The sequence below is a fragment of the Staurois parvus genome, unplaced genomic scaffold, assembly GCF_062004578.1.
Source record: "Staurois parvus isolate SC_StPar_1 unplaced genomic scaffold, SC_StPar_1.0 ptg000213l, whole genome shotgun sequence".
NCBI classification, from domain to species: Eukaryota; Metazoa; Chordata; class Amphibia; order Anura; family Ranidae; genus Staurois; species Staurois parvus.
This window is the reverse complement of record NW_028318009.1, coordinates 1,017,230-1,035,146: the sequence shown is the minus strand read 5'-3', so window position 1 is coordinate 1,035,146 and position 17,917 is coordinate 1,017,230. Positions and strand designations below refer to the sequence as shown.

At 43.1% G+C, this 17,917-nt stretch overlaps 1 protein-coding gene across 1 annotated transcript in view; it reads left to right on the top strand.

The window, feature by feature from the left end:
- PRPF3 (pre-mRNA processing factor 3) overlaps nucleotides 1-17,917 on the top strand; it is a 46,568-nt gene that overhangs the window by 10,019 nt on the left and 18,632 nt on the right. The window contains exons 3-8 of the mRNA XM_089678950.1: nucleotides 4,085-4,218; nucleotides 7,178-7,318; nucleotides 8,551-8,631; nucleotides 14,046-14,263; nucleotides 14,858-15,164; nucleotides 16,745-16,911. Of these exons, the coding sequence (XP_089535076.1) occupies nucleotides 4,085-4,218; nucleotides 7,178-7,318; nucleotides 8,551-8,631; nucleotides 14,046-14,263; nucleotides 14,858-15,164; nucleotides 16,745-16,911 (1,048 nt within the window). The remainder of the gene's footprint in view (nucleotides 1-4,084; nucleotides 4,219-7,177; nucleotides 7,319-8,550; nucleotides 8,632-14,045; nucleotides 14,264-14,857; nucleotides 15,165-16,744; nucleotides 16,912-17,917) is intronic.

Genomic DNA, 17,917 nt, shown 5'->3' with positions numbered 1-17,917 from the left:
AAACCTTAAATTTGCGTGCGCTAGTGAATCGGCAACAAACTTTAGTATCCTATATTTTCTATAGGTGTCGCTGTTAAAGCCCCTTATAGGTCATCAGTTTAGCTTTACAGAGGAGGTCTGGTGCTAGAATTATTGCTCTCATTCTGGCATGCGCGGCATTATATGACATGTATATCACAGTCGACGTTTTCATGTGTAGGCATCCCAGTGCGTGCTTTTACTTTTGTACGTGCGTATATGTGAAGGTGGGGGGTCCTGGAAAAATTTGGGGGTTATATGTTTGGGTGTAACTTTCAATTAAAAAAAAAAAATTTTTTTTTTTAATCACATAGGGGACAAAAAGTCCACTATGTGATAATTTTTGGTGACAGGTTCTCTTTTTGGAGACAAAACAAAATCAGGAGATATCCATTACCATTCCCCACCAAAATGAAAGTCCAATTTCTCCTGAAGGTATAATCCACCTGGATGCACGCAGTAGTTATGATGATAGGTACGGTTTTACTAACACGTGAAAGTTGCAAAATTGTGCTTAGGCTTTAAGATTTGTTTTATCCTTTGGAGCGAAGGGGTTAATCACGACTCGTGACTTCACTGTCTGCATACATACCAATCAGCCATAACATTAAGAACACTGACTGGTAAACTGAATAAAACTGAGTATCTTGTTAGAATGGCAATTGGAAAGTGGGTGGGATATATTAGGCAGCAGGGGAATACGTTGTCCCTGAAGTTGATGTGTTTAAAAGCAGAAAATATGGGCAAGCGTAAGGATTTGAGCAACTTTTGCAAGGGCACAATTGTCATGGCTGGATGACTGGGTCAGAGCAACTCCAACACTGGAAAACTCATACAAATGAGCGCAGAGAGGCCACTCCAGGTGGAAACATGTGAACAGTTAATCATGAGCTCACCACTGCTGCCTTGTTAATCATATGCATGATGAAGAGAACTGGAAAAAAAGGCGCTGTGGAAAATGCTCTCAGACAAGCACCTTAGTGGAGGTGCATCTTTATTGGGTGAGATAAAGTAGCAAGTATAATAAAATTAACCAGCCTGAAGTGGACAGTGTGATTCCAATGGACGGCCCGTCCGCTCTGAGGGGAGCTGAGATCAAAGAATGCTCCTGTCGGCTTCAAATCACGTGGTGTCAGCGTACCAGCGTCCTGGGTGGTGTCACCATGGCAAACGAAGGCAGTGTCCGGCGTTGGCTTCAGCTGGGAGCATATGTGGGGTTACCAAGACGACATGTTTCGCGCAGTTGCGCTTTGTCAAGTCAAGGGAGACTTGACAAAGCGCAACTGCGCGAAACATGTCGTCTTGGTAACCCCACATATGCTCCCAGCTGAAGCCAACGTCGGACACTGCCTTCGTTTGCCATGGTGACACCACCCAGGACGCTGGTACGCTGACACCACGTGATTTGAAGCCGACAGGAGCATTCTTTGATCTCAGCTCCCCTCAGAGCGGACGGGCCGTCCATTGGAATCACACTGTCCACTTCAGGCTGGTTAATTTTATGCTACTTTATCTCACCCAATAAAGATGCACCTCCACTAAGGTGCTTGTCTGAGAGCATTTTCCACAGCGCCTTTTTTTCCAGTTCTCTTCGCAACTCCAACACTGCAGCTCTTGTGGGATGTCTCTGATCCGTAGTGGTCAGGACCAACCAAAAGTGGTCCAAGGAAGGAAAACTGGTGACAGGGTCATGGGTGGCCAAGGCTCATTAATGCATGTGGCAAAGGTAAGTCTGTGTAGACTGATCCAATCAAAGAGCTAATGTAGTTCAAATTTCTGCAAAAGTGAATGCTGGTTCTGATGGAATGGTGTCAGAACACACACAGTGTGTTGTGTATGGGGCTGTGTAGCTGAAGATCGGTCACAGTGCCCATGATCACCCCTGCCCATTGTAGGAGCCAAAAAGTGCTTACAATGGGCAGGTGAGCATCAGAACTGGACAGCAGAGCAATGGAAGAAGGTGGCCTGTTCTGGTGAATTCAAGAATGGTTTGAGGTGTTGACTTGCCTCCAGATTCAAAACCAACTGTCCACCTGTGAGCCAATACAGTGAATTCTCTGCAAACACAACCCAAAAATATTCAATAAACATATATTAAATCAAAAAAAACTTTTTTTTGGTTCACAAACACATCACACCAACTCATACAATAGTGTCAACCAATATATAGATAAATATCGTGCTGCGCTCCTCTATTATTATCATCAAAAACACATTGATTACGTGTAAAAAACAAACTAAAATAAAATCTACCGTATTTTCCGGCGTATAAGACGACTGGGCGTATAAGACGACCCCCCTACTTTTCCTGTTAAAATATAGGGTTTGGGCTATACTCGCCGTATAAGACTACCCCCCTCTTCCAACCAATCACGGCAAGCAATGTACCAGTATTTTCTGTGCACACTGCATACAAAGCCTGCTTGGATTGGGTGGGTCAGCTCTCCCTGCCTGCCCAGCCCTGCCTGTCTCCAAGATACCATAAATTGCACAGAACTGCCACAGACATTATAATATTAATAATTAATTACCGTATCTCATAGAAGTTAAGGGGACAAGGTCGGATGCAGCAGTACCATACCGGTACTTCCGAGCTGACGCTTCTGCACGTCTTCGGCAGCAGTAGACGATCACTGATCGCCATTCCTCGCAGAACTGCATGAGACGTCGGATGCAGCCGTTCAGTGCTCGATTGATCGTGACTGAAACTGTGACATGCGCAGAATCACTGTGTATCCCTTCTCTGCATATCACAGTTTCAGTCAAGCTCAATCGAGCACTGCTGCATCCGACGTCTCATGCAGTTCTGCGAGCTATGGTGATCCGCGATCGTCTACTGCTGCCGAAGACATGCGCAGTAGCGTCAACCCGGAAGTACGGTAAGGTTTCAGCACAGCACCCGGCGTATAAGACGACCCCCGACTTTGTAGACGATTTCCAGGGGTTAAAATGTCGTCTTATACGCCGGAAAATACGGTACTATAAATAAAGTGTGAAAAAAACAAAATGTCAAAAAAAACAAATGTCCACTGTGCTTTTACAATCCCTTTATACTATGGAAATAAATGTATCATTGTATATCCAGAGACTGATACATAAGAGTCCTCTTTCTTTTTGAGAAATCTGTGCAAATTAGATGAATACACTCCAGGTTCCAAAAACTTTTGCAGCATGAATACAGCTCTATCATGCGCTCACCTCCGTCTCCAGCCTCAACAGGCTAAATCACGCAGTTTATCCTATAAAAGGATGAAGTATGCTTGGCTGCTTATCACTTTCAAACAACCTCTCCAAACCGCAGTTTTCCTGGTTAACCTGGTGTCACTCCTCTCCTCCTTATCTTGTATGGATTTATGGGTGCGTGGATGGATGAATCTTCCCCCCTCCTCCCCTCCAGGGGAACAATCCTCCAGAATTACTCCAGCAAACTCCACATATATAATTGCAAAGAAAAACAGAAGATAGTGTTTTATCCTTCTAAAACTCCTTTTGTTGCCAAACTCTGTCACACTCACATTTTCATTAAAATAAACAAGCCTTTAAGAAGAAAAGGTAGCAGTGTGTTAACACACACTGTGTCTGTACTCGCCAGAAAAGCCGACTGCACGCGGTGACGTCAGAGCCCCTCCCCTACGCGTTACGCCACCGGTCATGTGGCTTCATCAGGGGGAAATGAGCATTTGTGGAATGTTCTGGCAAAACAAGTCCGATCCATGGAGGCCCCTCCTCGCAACTTATAGAACTTAAAGGATCTGCTACTGGCGGCTTGGTACCAGATACAACAGCATACCTATAGAGGTCTAGTGGAGTCCATGCCTTGACGGGTTATGGTGGGTTGTCATAATGTTATGGCTGATCGGTTTATATTTTATATCTCTGACTCACTAGATAGTGAAGCAAGAATGGGGACGATGGCTCCAGAGCTTTACCTATAAAAATGTCTATTTTCTGTGTGTGTCAAGACGATTAATCTTTCATTACTTGTGTGGTTAATCAGTTAGCTCATGTAATTATTGTCTGGTTGTTTGTTTAAGAAGCAGTTTCTGATATCGCCATTCTCCTGTAGATCATCTGAGGCCATTCCTTGACGATTCCACAATGCGTTTTGTTGACAAGTTATATGATGCTGTCAAGGAAAGCCGAGGCTCTTCAAGGCATTCAAAGTCGAGCAGCGATAGAAGCCGAAAGAGAGAAATGAAGGTATGGGGTTTACTGAGGTCACACAGATACTGTGTACAAAGAGCTGATGCTTGACTTGGCTGAAGAAACACGGTTAGGAAAATACTCCAGTTACTGCTACACCCAAAGGATGGGCTGTTCTGGCTGACAACATTTTGTCATTTCCTGGGTGTGTTAAAGCTGGCTGGCCCCTTTTTGACTTCTGCGTATTTCACTTGGTTAGCGAGGCAGTCCTTCATAGGGATAGGCAAATAGATGTATCTGGGAGGCGGTTCAGACCTTTTCTTCAGAATGACCCAACATTGTGCTGCATCACTGGGGCTTGGAGGCTACTGTAGGTATAGGCACCTCTGTGCCTGCTGTTTATGCCCAACAGCAATGTTTGTTTTTTATTCTTTTTTTGAAGAGTGGTGGTTGGGGGTGAAAGGCTGATTTAAAAGATAAGTTCACATCTTTAAAAAAATAAAAACAAATGCATATTTTTTGCAGGTAAAATGATGTGGATTTGGTTTTTTCTTAGGAGCCTGTAAAGCAATGCACCCACGATCAGATCACGGGTGCAGTGTCAGGCTCCTGCAGACTGTCAGTACAGCTGTCTACCCACACCTCCCGTACAGGCAGACAGAGATCCAGGCAGATCGATGATGGGAGTGCTCACCAGCACCCTCACAGTTCATTGAGAACTACAATTCGTCTGCTGCAATGGGTTATGGTACTTGTAGTCTATTAATTCACAGGAAACTGTGAAGGAAAGATGTGGCTGTGTGGGCGGAGCTCTGCACTGTTGCACTATAATTGAATTGTGGCACTGTTTTGCCTCAAAACAAAGTGTTTTTAACACTACTACAAATCGCTCACTAATACACGGATTAGGCTTAATAAATATTAAAGCAAAACATGATTTATTGAATAAGTTCTGTTAGTATAATAACATAAGAATTGTCAGAATTGCAAATCATATTTAGATCATATTATAGCAAGAATAAAGCATCAATACATCACCGGATATTGTAGCATCACCCGTTGCCCAGTGACTGGGGGACTCCAACAGTCAGCAAAGGGGAATCCGGGAAATCACCGCAAGGCACGTCTGCCGCATCTTCAATGAGTCCCAAATTCCCCTAGAATCCCCCGTCTTTTATATACATAGTTTGGAATGTCTTTATCTACTGCCATGCGCAGTATCTCCTGGTTATATAACGTCATGTATGATTCTGCGGAGTAGTTAGAGTCAACGCGTGATCGGCTGTGCCATCACGCGTAGTTACCTATTTTGATGGAATTCACATCTGGTGAATATCAGCCACATCTCTGGTTTCAACTGGTTTTAACTGGTTTAATGTACACTTCCAACATGTTATTTTGAACTCCAGTTACCCATCTAATGGTTATAATCGTTAGCATTATGACAGTTGAGTGTCAATCACTTCTCATCCATACACCCTATACACTCATGTCACATATGTATCACAGGCACTTGGGGCGGGGAGAGGATCCCCCACACGCTGTCACAATGGCAGGTCAGGTTGGGGTGCTGGCAGGTGCTGTAGTAACATGTTACACCCTGAATATTCCTGTAACATGTTTCTAAAGGTGAACTTGACCTTTAAATGTCTGAATGGTTAGGTTTCAGTGATTGTAAAAAGAAAAACATGCATTCGCTTTTATCTAATTCTGGATCCCTAGGCTATAGAAACACTAGGTCATTTTTCTGTGTATTGCCACACTGTATCTCATTTCCAGAACCACATGGCAGCATGTTTGAGAACATTTGCTGTATGTTGTGATTTGGCATATTTTTTAAACTACCAATTGCTGCTTTTCAGGGGGAAGAGGCATCAGGATTGACTTACACTGCTGAAGTTGAGATGTGTATATATATGTGTATATATATATATATATATATATATATATATATATATATATATATATATATATATACAGAATGCACAATTATTAGGAGAGTTGTATTTTTGAGGAGTGATTTCATGCATGAACAACTACAGTGCTCTCGGTAAATCCAAAATGTTAATAAATCTCAAACCTGAATATTTAACCTCTTCATGCAGACGCCTCCCAGCCCTTTAAGAGTTTCAGAAGTTGGGAGGAGGGGCGGAGTTAAGGTCATGTGACTGCCGTGATGCTCCGTCACGGCGGTCACATGAGTACCGGACATGTGTGCTGAGAGCGCGCAGGGCGCGCGCTCTCTGCACATATGTCCTTTTTTAATAGAACGCAAATGTGCGGCCGCTCGGCGTCTAGGCCCAGACGCCGGGAGGCCGCACATTTGCGTTCGGCCGGTGTGAAGAGGTTAAGATAGTAAAAGTGAGGTTTTGGTTTTCTTAGGAGACTATCTATGTGTGCAGAATTATTGGGCAACTATTAGTGTGCAGAATTATTATGCAACTAAATAAAAAAACTTCCTTACCTTGGCCATGTCTCTGAGCACTGAACACCTTGTACTTCTGGGCACTCCAGGTAGGTTGCCTGTCAGTATATCTGCCTGCCCTTACATCCCATACAAGCAAAAGCAAGCCGATACACTCTGACAGGAGGAATCCACGAACTACCACAGCACTCACAGCTTAGAGGTAGTTGATTGAGAACTACAAGCCAACAGCCACCAAGGATGTTGGGACTTGTAGTGTTTTCATTCACAGAGAACTGTGAATGAGTGACCCAGCCTTCCGGCCCCGCTTGTCCGCATTTTTAAACATTTCTCACATTTAGCTGGGGGGGGGGGGGGGTGGAGAAAGCAGGGGAGCGGGGCCTGGTCCTTTCATACCATGTAACAAGTTATAAAAGGTGAACTTATCCTTTAAATTATAAACATTTTAGGCTTCTAAAAAGTGCCATGCGTCATTTAGACTGGACTGAGTGGCACCTGAATTCAGTGTTGCTTACTGAAGCAAAGAGGGACAAAACATGTGATTTCTCAGTTATAATGTGCTGGATTCACACCCCTGTTTTCTTGTTTCAGGAAGTGTTTGGAGAAGATGGGGACTCTAGGGATTCCTCTAATTCAAAGAGGAAAAGGGTACCGCGATTTGAAGAAGTGGAAGATCCAGAAGTGATCCCTGGTCCCCCATCTGAGAGCCCTGGTATGCTGACCAAGATGCAGGTAAGCTGGCTAATGTGTGTAAAACCCACAGGTTTAAAGTCCATGACAACTGGACATTGCATACAATGCATCTTCAGCCTCCGGGGAACTTTCAGCTTTCACTTATAACAGAAGATTTGCACTTGGCTTCAGTGGGTGACTTTTAAAAGCCAAGTACACCTTAGCCATCTCAATACCAGAATGTTTATTCATTTTCAAAAAATTGTGGCCAAGAAAAAGATCACCTTGGGGTGCCCACTTTTCATAAAGGGATCATTTGGGGGATTTTCATACTGTCCAGGCATTTTTAGTCGTGATGTTTTGGAAAGTAAGGAAAACTGTTTTTGTTTTGTTTTTCTTAAATTGTTGGTTCCTTTTTTTCCCCTTTTTACAGTGCCGAAAATTGGACTGGTAAAGAAGTGGGGTGTACTCTGTGGTATTGAGATGGTTAAATAGTTCTAAAACGCCCTAGATTTTTAAAAATTGAAGACCCTAAATTTTAAAGTGGTAGTAAAGCCACTTCTTTGATTTTTACCTGTGGCTTACCAATAGGTACAGTAAATATCTCCTAAACGTGCCCCGTTTAGGAGATATTTACTTTTGCAGCAGCCGGTGACATCACCATATCTGTGCCGTTCCTTCAAAGAATGCAAATGAAAAAACAAAAAGAGGGCGCACCGGCCTAGTGCATTATCGGATAAAAATATTTATTGAAAGAATAAAAAAGTAGGTATCATACTCACAATGGACATATAAAACATAGGCATATCACAATGAACAAAGGTGTTCAATCAATGTATTATCTGAGTCCGCAACAATGGAACCCTGGATGACCAACTTGCTGACGCATTTCAAGGACTCAGCCTCTTCCATTGTGAGTACGATACCTACTTTTTTATTCTTTCAATAAATATTTTTAAACGATAATGTTCTAGGCCAGTGCGTCCTTTTTGTTTTTTCATTTGCATTTAGTGACTTTGGACTACCCGGTCCGTTGAGGGCAGCAAGCAGTGCATATTCGAGAACATTCACATTGTCTTTCCAGCCTCTGCTGAGTCCATCCCCAGCGCAGGAGTAAAGTTTTTGCTGTGTTTGATTTTCCATTCCTTCAGAGCTCTGTGCCGCAGCTTTGCATGCGCGAGAGTGACGTCATCCCGGCTCAGCCATTCATATGGCTTTTGGCGCAGTTTACGACCGGTGTAGGTGGTTTGCTTAAGTAACACTTCATAAAATTTTTCTTATTTGTTTTGTAGATTAAACAGATGATGGAAGTGGCAACCCGACAGATTGAAGAGCGGAAGAAACAGCTGAGCTTTGTCAGTCCTCCATCACTGGTATGGCTGGGATTGTTCTTTTATTTTGTTTTTGCCATCACTGTCATGGTTCATCATAGTATGAATATGCTACAAAACATAATACTCACAAATAGTTCATTGGGCACTTCAGTCACTGTATGTGACCCATTGCCCTTTTGTAGCAAAATTATTTCTCAGGATACAAAGGTGACCAATGGGGTTTTTATTGATTTCATACCATTCTCTCACTTTCATTTTTAATTATGGATACTTAGAAGTCTTATCTTTATTTTGTCTTTCTGTTTGATATTGAAGTTGGGCTAGCATGGTTGACAGTATGTTCCCCACTGCTGTTTAGCCACACTGCTTACAAAAAGACGAATGTGTAATAAGCACTGATTGACAGTGCTCGTCTATGACAGCAGACACACAAGCACCATCATTCGGCACGGCAGGGGAATGGATCAGCACAGATTATATGAATCCCAATAATAAATGCGGCCCCTGCGCTTACAATAATCAGTCAGTGCTCTCTGAACTGTGTGATCTAGCTGCCAGTTAACATCCACTGCACAGTGCAGGCTTCACTCACTATAGTAAAGGATCAGTCGGCAAGGTGTGGTTTACAGTGGATATAAAAAGTCTACACACCCCTGTTAAAATGTCAGGTTTCTGTGATGTAAAAAAATGAGCCAAAGATAAATAATTTCAGAACTTTTTCCACCTTTTAATGTGACCTATAAACTGTACAACTCAGTTGAACAACAAATTGAAATCTTTTAGGTGGAGGGAAGTAAAAATAAAAAGCTAAAATAATATGGTTGCATAAGTGTGCACACCCCTAAACTAATACTTTGTTGAAGCCCCTTTTGATTTGATTCCAACACTCCGTCTTTTTTGGGGATGAGTCTATCAGCATGGCACATTTTGACTTGACATTAGGCTATATTTGCCCACTCTTCCTTGCAAAAACACCACAAATCTGTCCAATTGCGAGGGCATCTACTGTGCACAGCCCTCTTTAGATCATCCCACAGATGTTCGATCAGATTCAAGTCTGGGCTCTGACTAGGCCATTCCTTTCATTTTCGTCTGGTGAAGCCATTCTTTTGTTGATTTGGATGTATGCTTTGGGTCGTTGTCTTGCTGAAAAATGAAGTTCCTCTTCATGTTCAGCTTTCTAGCAGAAGCCTGATGGTTTTGTGCTGATATTGACTGGTATTTGCAACTGTTCATAATTCTCTCTACCTTAACTAAGGCCCCAGTTCCAGCTGAAGAAAAACAGCCCTAAAGCATGATGCCACCACCATGCTTCACAGTGGGTATGGTGTTCTTTTGGTGATGTGCAGTGTTGTTTTTGCGCCAAACACATCTTTTGGAATTATGGCCAAGAAGTTCAAGCTTGGTTTCATCGACCATAACACCTTTTCCCACATGCTTTTGGGAGACTTCAGATGTGTTTTTGCAAAATTTAGCCGGGCTTGGATGTTTTTCTTCATAAGAAAAGGCTTCCGTCTTGCCACTCCACCCCATAGCCCAGACATCTGAAGAATACGGGAGATTGTTGTCACTGGTACCACACAGCCAGTACTTGCCAGATATTCGTGCAGCTCCTTTTATGTTGCTGTACGCCTCTTGGCAGCCTCCCAGACCAGTTTTCTTAACTTTTCATCAATTTTGGAGGGACGCCCAGTTCTTGGTTATGTCACTGTTGCGCCATATTTTCTCCAATTGATGATGACCGTCTTCACTGTGTTCCATGGTATATCTAATGCCTTGGAAATTCTTTTGTACCCGTCTCCTGACTGCTACCTTTTAACAATGAGATCCCTCTGATGCTTTGGAAGCTCCGTGCGGACCATGGCTTTTGCTGTAGGATGTGACTAAGAAAATGTCAGGAAAGACCTACTAGAACAGCTGAACTTTATTTGGGGCTAATCAGAGGCACTTTAAATGAAGGCAGGTGTGTACTGACTCCTATTTAACAGCCTTTTGAATGTGATTGCTTAATTCTGAACATCTACATCCCCAGTTAGAGGTGTGCACACGTATGCAACCACATTATTTTAGTTTTTTATGTTTACTCCCCCCCCCCCCCCCCCCCCCCCCCCCCCAAATATTTCAGTTTGTTTTTCAATTGAGTTGTCCAGTTTATAAGTTACATTAAAGGTGGAAAAAGTTTTGAAATAGTTTATCTTTGTCTAATTTTTTTTACATCACAGAAACCTGACACCCCGTGATAGGGGTGTATAGACTTTTTTGTATCCACTGTATCTGCCAGCTGCTAGTGAAAATCCACTGCAAAGTGTAGCTTGATCTTGCCATAGTAAAGTTTTAGGGCTTCTACCCTACGATTTTCTTCATGGGATGAACCCTCTTTTCTTCAGCTGCGCTTTTAAGGACAAGTTCTCTTCGGTCTGTTTTAGTTTCACATAATTTTGGTCTTTCACTCCTTGATATGTTTTTTAGGTCATCACCTCTATGAGGCTAATGTCTGAAATGGCAGCTTTATCCTGCATGGAACCCTTTCTGGTTATGCTTCATGACAAAGGGGTGTTGATGTCCAGGCCTGTCCCTCTCTAAAACTGATTTACCAATAGAAAGTTTCCCCCTAATGTCTGCATGTAGTTCAGGCTGTGAGAGCCTTCACAGCTACTACTTCTTCAGGAAGGTGAATATGCCTTTTGTTTTCTGGTTGGACCCCATATGGGTACCGTGACTTTTCCGTCCATCTTTAGGTGACTTGGGCAGAACGTGATCCAAGCTTATGGATACTGTGCCATGCTTTCCTTTTAAGTCATGCTGTACCAGATCTGTGAGTGCTTCTTGATCTTTTTGGCATCTTGCAACTTTTCCCTGTTTTTAAGGTCTTCTGTTTTTTGTTTTAAGTTTAACCTGATGGATATTCAAGCCTCACCTGGGCGTTGCCAAACCCAGTGTTGGATCCTTCAGGCTGCTTTTTGAGCTACAAACAGTCTGTTTTCTGTTGTTTCTCTCGGCCCTTAGTTGGACTGCTTTTGGATGTCCAGAGTCTAAAAATGTGACCTGCGTCCTTCAGTGGGGGAAAAAAAAAAGATTTTTGCAGTTACCATTCTTAGCCTTTCTTACTTTTTATTTTTTTTTTTTTTTTTTTTTTGGAGTATCTGTATGTCAGGAAAAATAAAACAAGAATGGGCTGTATATCACATGCTCATGTATCTGTGGGCATGCACACACAAGCAGGAAGCTTGGCAGTTATATATTCGAGTATACACGCACAAATACTGAAAGACAATCCTGATTTCTGTGGGGATCGGGATTTGTTTTTAAACAATGGCCTGCATTTAGGTCAGGTGATTAAAACAATGGCCTGCATTTAGATCAGGTGATAAAACAATGGACTAAGTGTTTTTCCACACCGCTCGCCCAGAAAGTTCCTATTTAGACAGATCACTTTTGTGGTTAGAAATCCCTAGCCACCTATAGCCTTCTCATTGGACAGTGAATTGGCATCAGAGAACAAGGATATGACTTTGGGAAGCATTAAAACTCACCCAGGAATTAGGTTTTCTCAGTGTTACTTAGACAATTAACGACATGGAATTTTCCTAATGTACGACACTCTGTTCTGTCTCTTGAACTCAAATATCCCACAGAGGGATTTTTTTTTTATCTCACCTACGTGTTTCCTCCAGTATGGTTTCTTCCTCGGCTGCTTCAGAGAATTGATGATTCACATGGGATCATACTCCAATCTAGTTGGCTTCTCAGAAGCCTCGCTTTGAGCCCATCAGGGAAATTTCCTTGGCTGACTTTTTTGATCGGTGGCTTTTCTTGTGACTAGCATGTTGACAAGACCTGTCCTTGAACTGGTGGCTTTCTATTGTTTAGAGCAGTGGTTCTTAACCTTGTTGGAGGTACTGAACCCCACCAGTTTCATATGCGCATTCACCGAACCCTTCTTAATTGGAAAAATAAAATATGATTTTTAAAATTCAAAACATAGGTATATATTTATACATAGGTGCGCAAAATGAACAAAACCGTTAAGAACAAAGAACAAAACCATTAAAACATGATTTTCACACAAAAACAAAAACATAATAATGAATATTTACTGCACGAATCATATGAGTCGGGTGTGGGTCTTCACCTCTGCCGAACCCGCGAGACTGACTCACTGAACCCCTGGGGTTTGATCGAACCCAGGTTAAGAACCACTGGTTTAGAGTCTTTCCTGTTTCTCTATAAGGACAAGGTAGTTTTGAGACATAAAAATCTTCCTAAGGTTAACTCTTCTTTCCACCTGAATCAGCACTTGTCCTGTCTTCTCTTTTACAACTTCCGAACCATCCTAAAGATCTTTCTCTCCAATGTTTGGATGTGATGAAAGCAATGCGGGTTTACCTTTTGGCGACTGCTTCTATTTAAATTCAGATAATCTTTTCTTGCCGGCTGTCTCTCGAAAGAGGTATCCTGTGTCTTATTCCGCTCCTTCTAGGTGGATTGGGCAGGTTACCGCGAAGACTTACGCCTTGAAGGGCAAGGTTCCTCTTTCCTGCTAAGGTTCACTTGACTCATTCAGTCTGTATTCCTAGGGGTTTCCAGCACCAGGCATCCGTTTCTCAGATTTGCAAATACTCCGACCTGGTCCTCGCTTCACACAAATTGTACCAGATGGATGTTCACGCCTCTCCTGACACCAGATTCAGTTGTATGATGCTTCAAGCTGCTATTTGAGAATGGAACCTAATTCCATTTGTTTTTAGACCTGTTGATGTTGTTACTGCGTGGCCCTTCCTTCTGTAATTTTGTTTGGGGATGCCCCAGGCTCTATGATTAAAGGAGCCTGTTTACTGTACGATTAAGAAATAGGCAATTTTTGACATGCTCATAAAATCCTTTTTCTGGAGTGCAGTACAAGACACCATCTCCTTTCTTTTACCGTTTTATCTGATGGCTTACAACAAAACTAAGGATTGCTAGGATTAATAGGGGATGTGGGCTGCCTCACAATTCTGTTTTCCAGTATCCACTCATCTGAAGGTGATTGCATATAACCTAGAGTCTGTGATGTACAAAAAAGGATTTTTACTGGGAAGTTTTGTACCTGAATTTGACTTGGCGTCAGCCTTTTTCAACCACTGGTGGTGGGAGAAGCAGCACAAGGAGCAGTCAGTTGTGCAAGGAGCATGCTGATTGGAAAATGGGAGAGAGATGAGCTTGTCCATGTGCTACATTTTCTTTCATTTTCCAGTTACAAACTGGGGGAGGGATGAGACCAGTAAGTGTAGTGAAAATCAGGTCTCCTGTCCTACCAGACAGTTCATTTTGGTGTGGTAGTTGTGCCAATCTTAAAAAAGGATGGATAGAAATAAAAATCATTTTACAGGTAATAATGCATTTTATCTGTGTGTTTAGATGTTTCCCTGGAATTCAGTTTTACCATCTATTTTCCTTTTCTCTTTGCACAGTCCAAAATGTCATCCTCCCAGCCTGAACGGTCCCTCATTGGTAACACCATCCAGCCATCCCAAGCTGCCACATTTATGAACGACGCTATTGAGAAGGCCAGAAAAGCAGCCGAACTTCAGGCTCAAATCCAAGCCAAGCTGGCATCAAAAATTGACCTTTTAGGAACTGCCAATATGGTGGGCTTGGCTAACTTGCATGCCATGGGAATTGCTCCTCCGTAAGTATCAGCTCTTTCTGCCTGTTTCCTGATATTCTTAATTTAAAATACTTAAAAGGCATTTGCCATAATGTTTTGGCTGTTTGTTAGAATGTAACCAGTAAACTACAGAGCCATGTTCATATTTCATCTCTGTGCCTAATTCAGCAATAACACCCCCCCCCCCCCTTTCCCGAATACCCATTCACTGGGAAGATCAGTGTACTGCTGTTTCTATTCCCCCAGCTCTCTGAGCTTCTAATGCAGCCAAGAACAGAAGATATATAATTTTTTATATCTATAGACCAGGCATCACTAAATGGCGGACCGCGGTCCAAATACGGACCGGGTGACTGTCCTGTCTGGACCACGTTCTGAACATCACTGCTACTGCGCTAAGGATTATTATTGTTGTCACTGACACCAATGATGGGGTTATTATTGTGGTTACTAACACCAGTGATGGGGTTATTATTGCAGTCACTGACACCTATGATGTGGGTTGTGATTGTGGTCACTGACACCAAAGAATGCGCAAACTTGGGTTACCATGTTACTTGTTGATGTGAAGTAAAGCTGTGTGGGATCACTAATATATGTTATTGTCCTTCATAGGAAAGTAGAGTTAAAGGACCAATCAAAACCCACTCCCCTTATTTTGGATGACCAGGGTCGCACAGTAGATGCCTCAGGAAAAGAGATAGAGTTGACCCATCGCATGCCCACTTTAAAAGCCAACATTCGAGCTGTGAAGAGGGAACAGTTCAAACAACAGCTGAAGGAGAAACCTTCAGAAGACTTGGAGTCAAACAGCTTTTTCGACCCTCGAGTTCAGTTCACACCTGCACAGAGGCCGAAACGGGCCTTCAAGTTTTATGAAAAGGGGAAATTCGAGAAAATCGCTCAGAGGCTGCGAACAAAGGTATCTACATTTCCTTTTTCTTAAGTGTTCCTATACTGTAATCATTCTCCATCCTGCTTCTTTTATTCATAAATTGTAAGCATGTGGCTTCAACTACCACCTATATGCCAAAGACACACAAATCTATCTCTCAACCCCCCACCTCACCCCCTCAGTCTCCTCCCGAATCACACACCTACTGAGCGACATATCAGACTGGATGTCGCTCCACTTCCTTAAACTGAACCTCTCCAAAACTGAATTTCTTGTCTTTCCCCCCCCCCCCCAGCCCGGACCCCACCCCCCATTGACTTCTCCATCACATCCAACAACGCCACCATCAAACCCGCCCCGCAGGCCAGAGTACTTGGTGTCATTCTGGACTCCAACCTATCCTTCCAGCCCCAAGTCCAATCTTTAACAAACTCGTGCAGACTCCACCTCCGCAACATCGCCAAAATCCGCACGTTCCTAACCCCAGAAACCACTAAACAGCTCATCCACTCCCTCATCATATCACGACTCGATTACTGCAACTCCCTCCTCACTGGCCTGCCTCGCCGCTGGCTATCCCCGCTACAGTCCATCCTGAATACGGCTTCCAGACTCATTCACCTTTCCAACCGCTCCATTTCCGCCACCCCCCTCTGCCAATCCCTCCACTGGCTTCCGATTGTGCAACAGATCAAATTCAAAATCCTAACACTGACGTACAAAGCCGTCCACCATACTGCCCCGAACTAAATCACCGACCTAATATCCAAGTACCGCCCAGCACACACACTCCGCTCCTCACAAGACCTCCTTCTCTCTAGTTCCCTGGTCTCCTCCTCCCATGCCCGCCTCCAGGACTTCTCCAGGGTGTCACCCATCCTCTGGAACTCCCTGCCCCAACCCATCAGATTATCGCCTACTCTCCTCTCCTTTAGGCGCACCCTGAAAACCCATCTCTTCAGGGAAGCCTACCCCACCCCCTGCTAACTTGCCGACCTCCTCCACTCTTCCTACCACTCCATCCCCCACAGCTTTCTCCTCCTGTGCCACCATCCCTTCCCTCCTAGATTGTAAGCTCGAAAGAGCAGGGCCCTCGATCCCCTTTTGTTTTGCATTGTATTGGTATTGTTCTGTCACATGTTCTGTTCCCCTTTGTAATGTACTGCGCTGAGCGAACTATTGGCACTCTATAAATACTTTATAATAATAATAATAATGTTACTGGGATGCTTCAAGTAGAAATCTCAGGTTTTCTTATGGGTAGAACCCACATCTATTCTTCTGGGACAATAGCAGTGAGCTGTTAGATTCTCTTGACATTTTTGTTCCCATGATCATCAGGACAAGTAGAGAGGAAGTCTCCCCAACAGGTACACAAATGGCAATGGACCCTGGCAAAGGTTTTTACCCTAAAATGTAAAAAAAAAAATACTTTGGTTCGTGCAACTTTCGTTTTGATGACGGTTCTCTAGGCTCCCTCTGGGGTGGGATCAGGCACAGTTGGCCAGTCACCATTTCTATGACACTAATTTTTCCCATTTAGATGTAGCAGTGTAAATAAATTCCAGCAGTGTTTGTCATTGGTTTAAAAATTGTTTGTCAAACAGGCTCAGCTGGAAAAACTCCAGGCGGAAATCTCCCAGGCTGCCAAGAAAACCGGCATCCAGGCTTCTACCAGATTAGCTCTAATCGCACCCAAAAAGGAACTAAGAGAAGGAGAAATCCCAGAGATTGAATGGTGGGACTCCTTCATCATTCCCACTGGCAGTGAACTGTAAGTGATTGGTACACAGACCTTAAAGACCTACTTGTGCTGCCATTGCTAAAGTCCTGTAGACCGTTTCCTGTTCATGCAATGCATCATGCATCTGATTTCAATACAGTTAGGCTACCAAGTTGGAGCAAGTGTGGTGTACATAGTTAAAGCTCCCGAACAACTTACTTGATATAGGTCAGTGACTTAAAGGCATAGTTCACCCTTTGCAAAAATTTTATAAATGTGCCAACATTTGTAAAATAAAAAATGTGCATTTATTTGATTTTGCATTGAACTCTGTCAAAAATTGTAACTGCAACAATTGCTATGCAGGCATAGTGCGCAGGCTCCTGTAGAATATTTTCAAGACGGTACATAACAGAAGGTACAGTACAGTACCTCTGTTATGGAGCTGAAGGATGTATATGATAAACTACGAATTTGGTGACGTCACTGCACTTGTGTTCCAATGAGATCTGGAAATCCCTCTGCTGCAGTGGCAGATGGGGCTTGTAGCCATTCCATTCTCTGTGAATGGTTGACACGGAGGGGGGAGGTCTATGATGACACCTCTAAATCCATGGTGCTGGATTTGCGATTCTTTAACACCTACTGCATAGCCCTCAGGTTAGCCCCCTTTGGTGTTTAATGAATTTTGCTGAAAGAAATATTTGTTATTTTAAGGGAGCACCAATGTGGATACATTAACTGGATGTCTAGTCTAGCAGTTTCATGTAATGTGTTTCCAGTCTCTGAACATTTATTGTAACATTGCCCATAGACTTTGGTTGTCTTCTGTTGCATGTCTGCAGCCTGACAGCTTTCTGTAAGATTACTTATACTAAATATTATGTGAGGTCCACAGGTTCTCTTTAGCTCTACAGGTTTTCTTTATGCAGTAGGATCACTTTAACCACTTGAGCTCTTGAGGATTTACCCCCCTTAATGACCAGGTCTTTTTTTGCTGTTTGGTGCTGCACTAATTCAAATGATAATTGCGCGGTCATGCAATGCTGTACCCAAA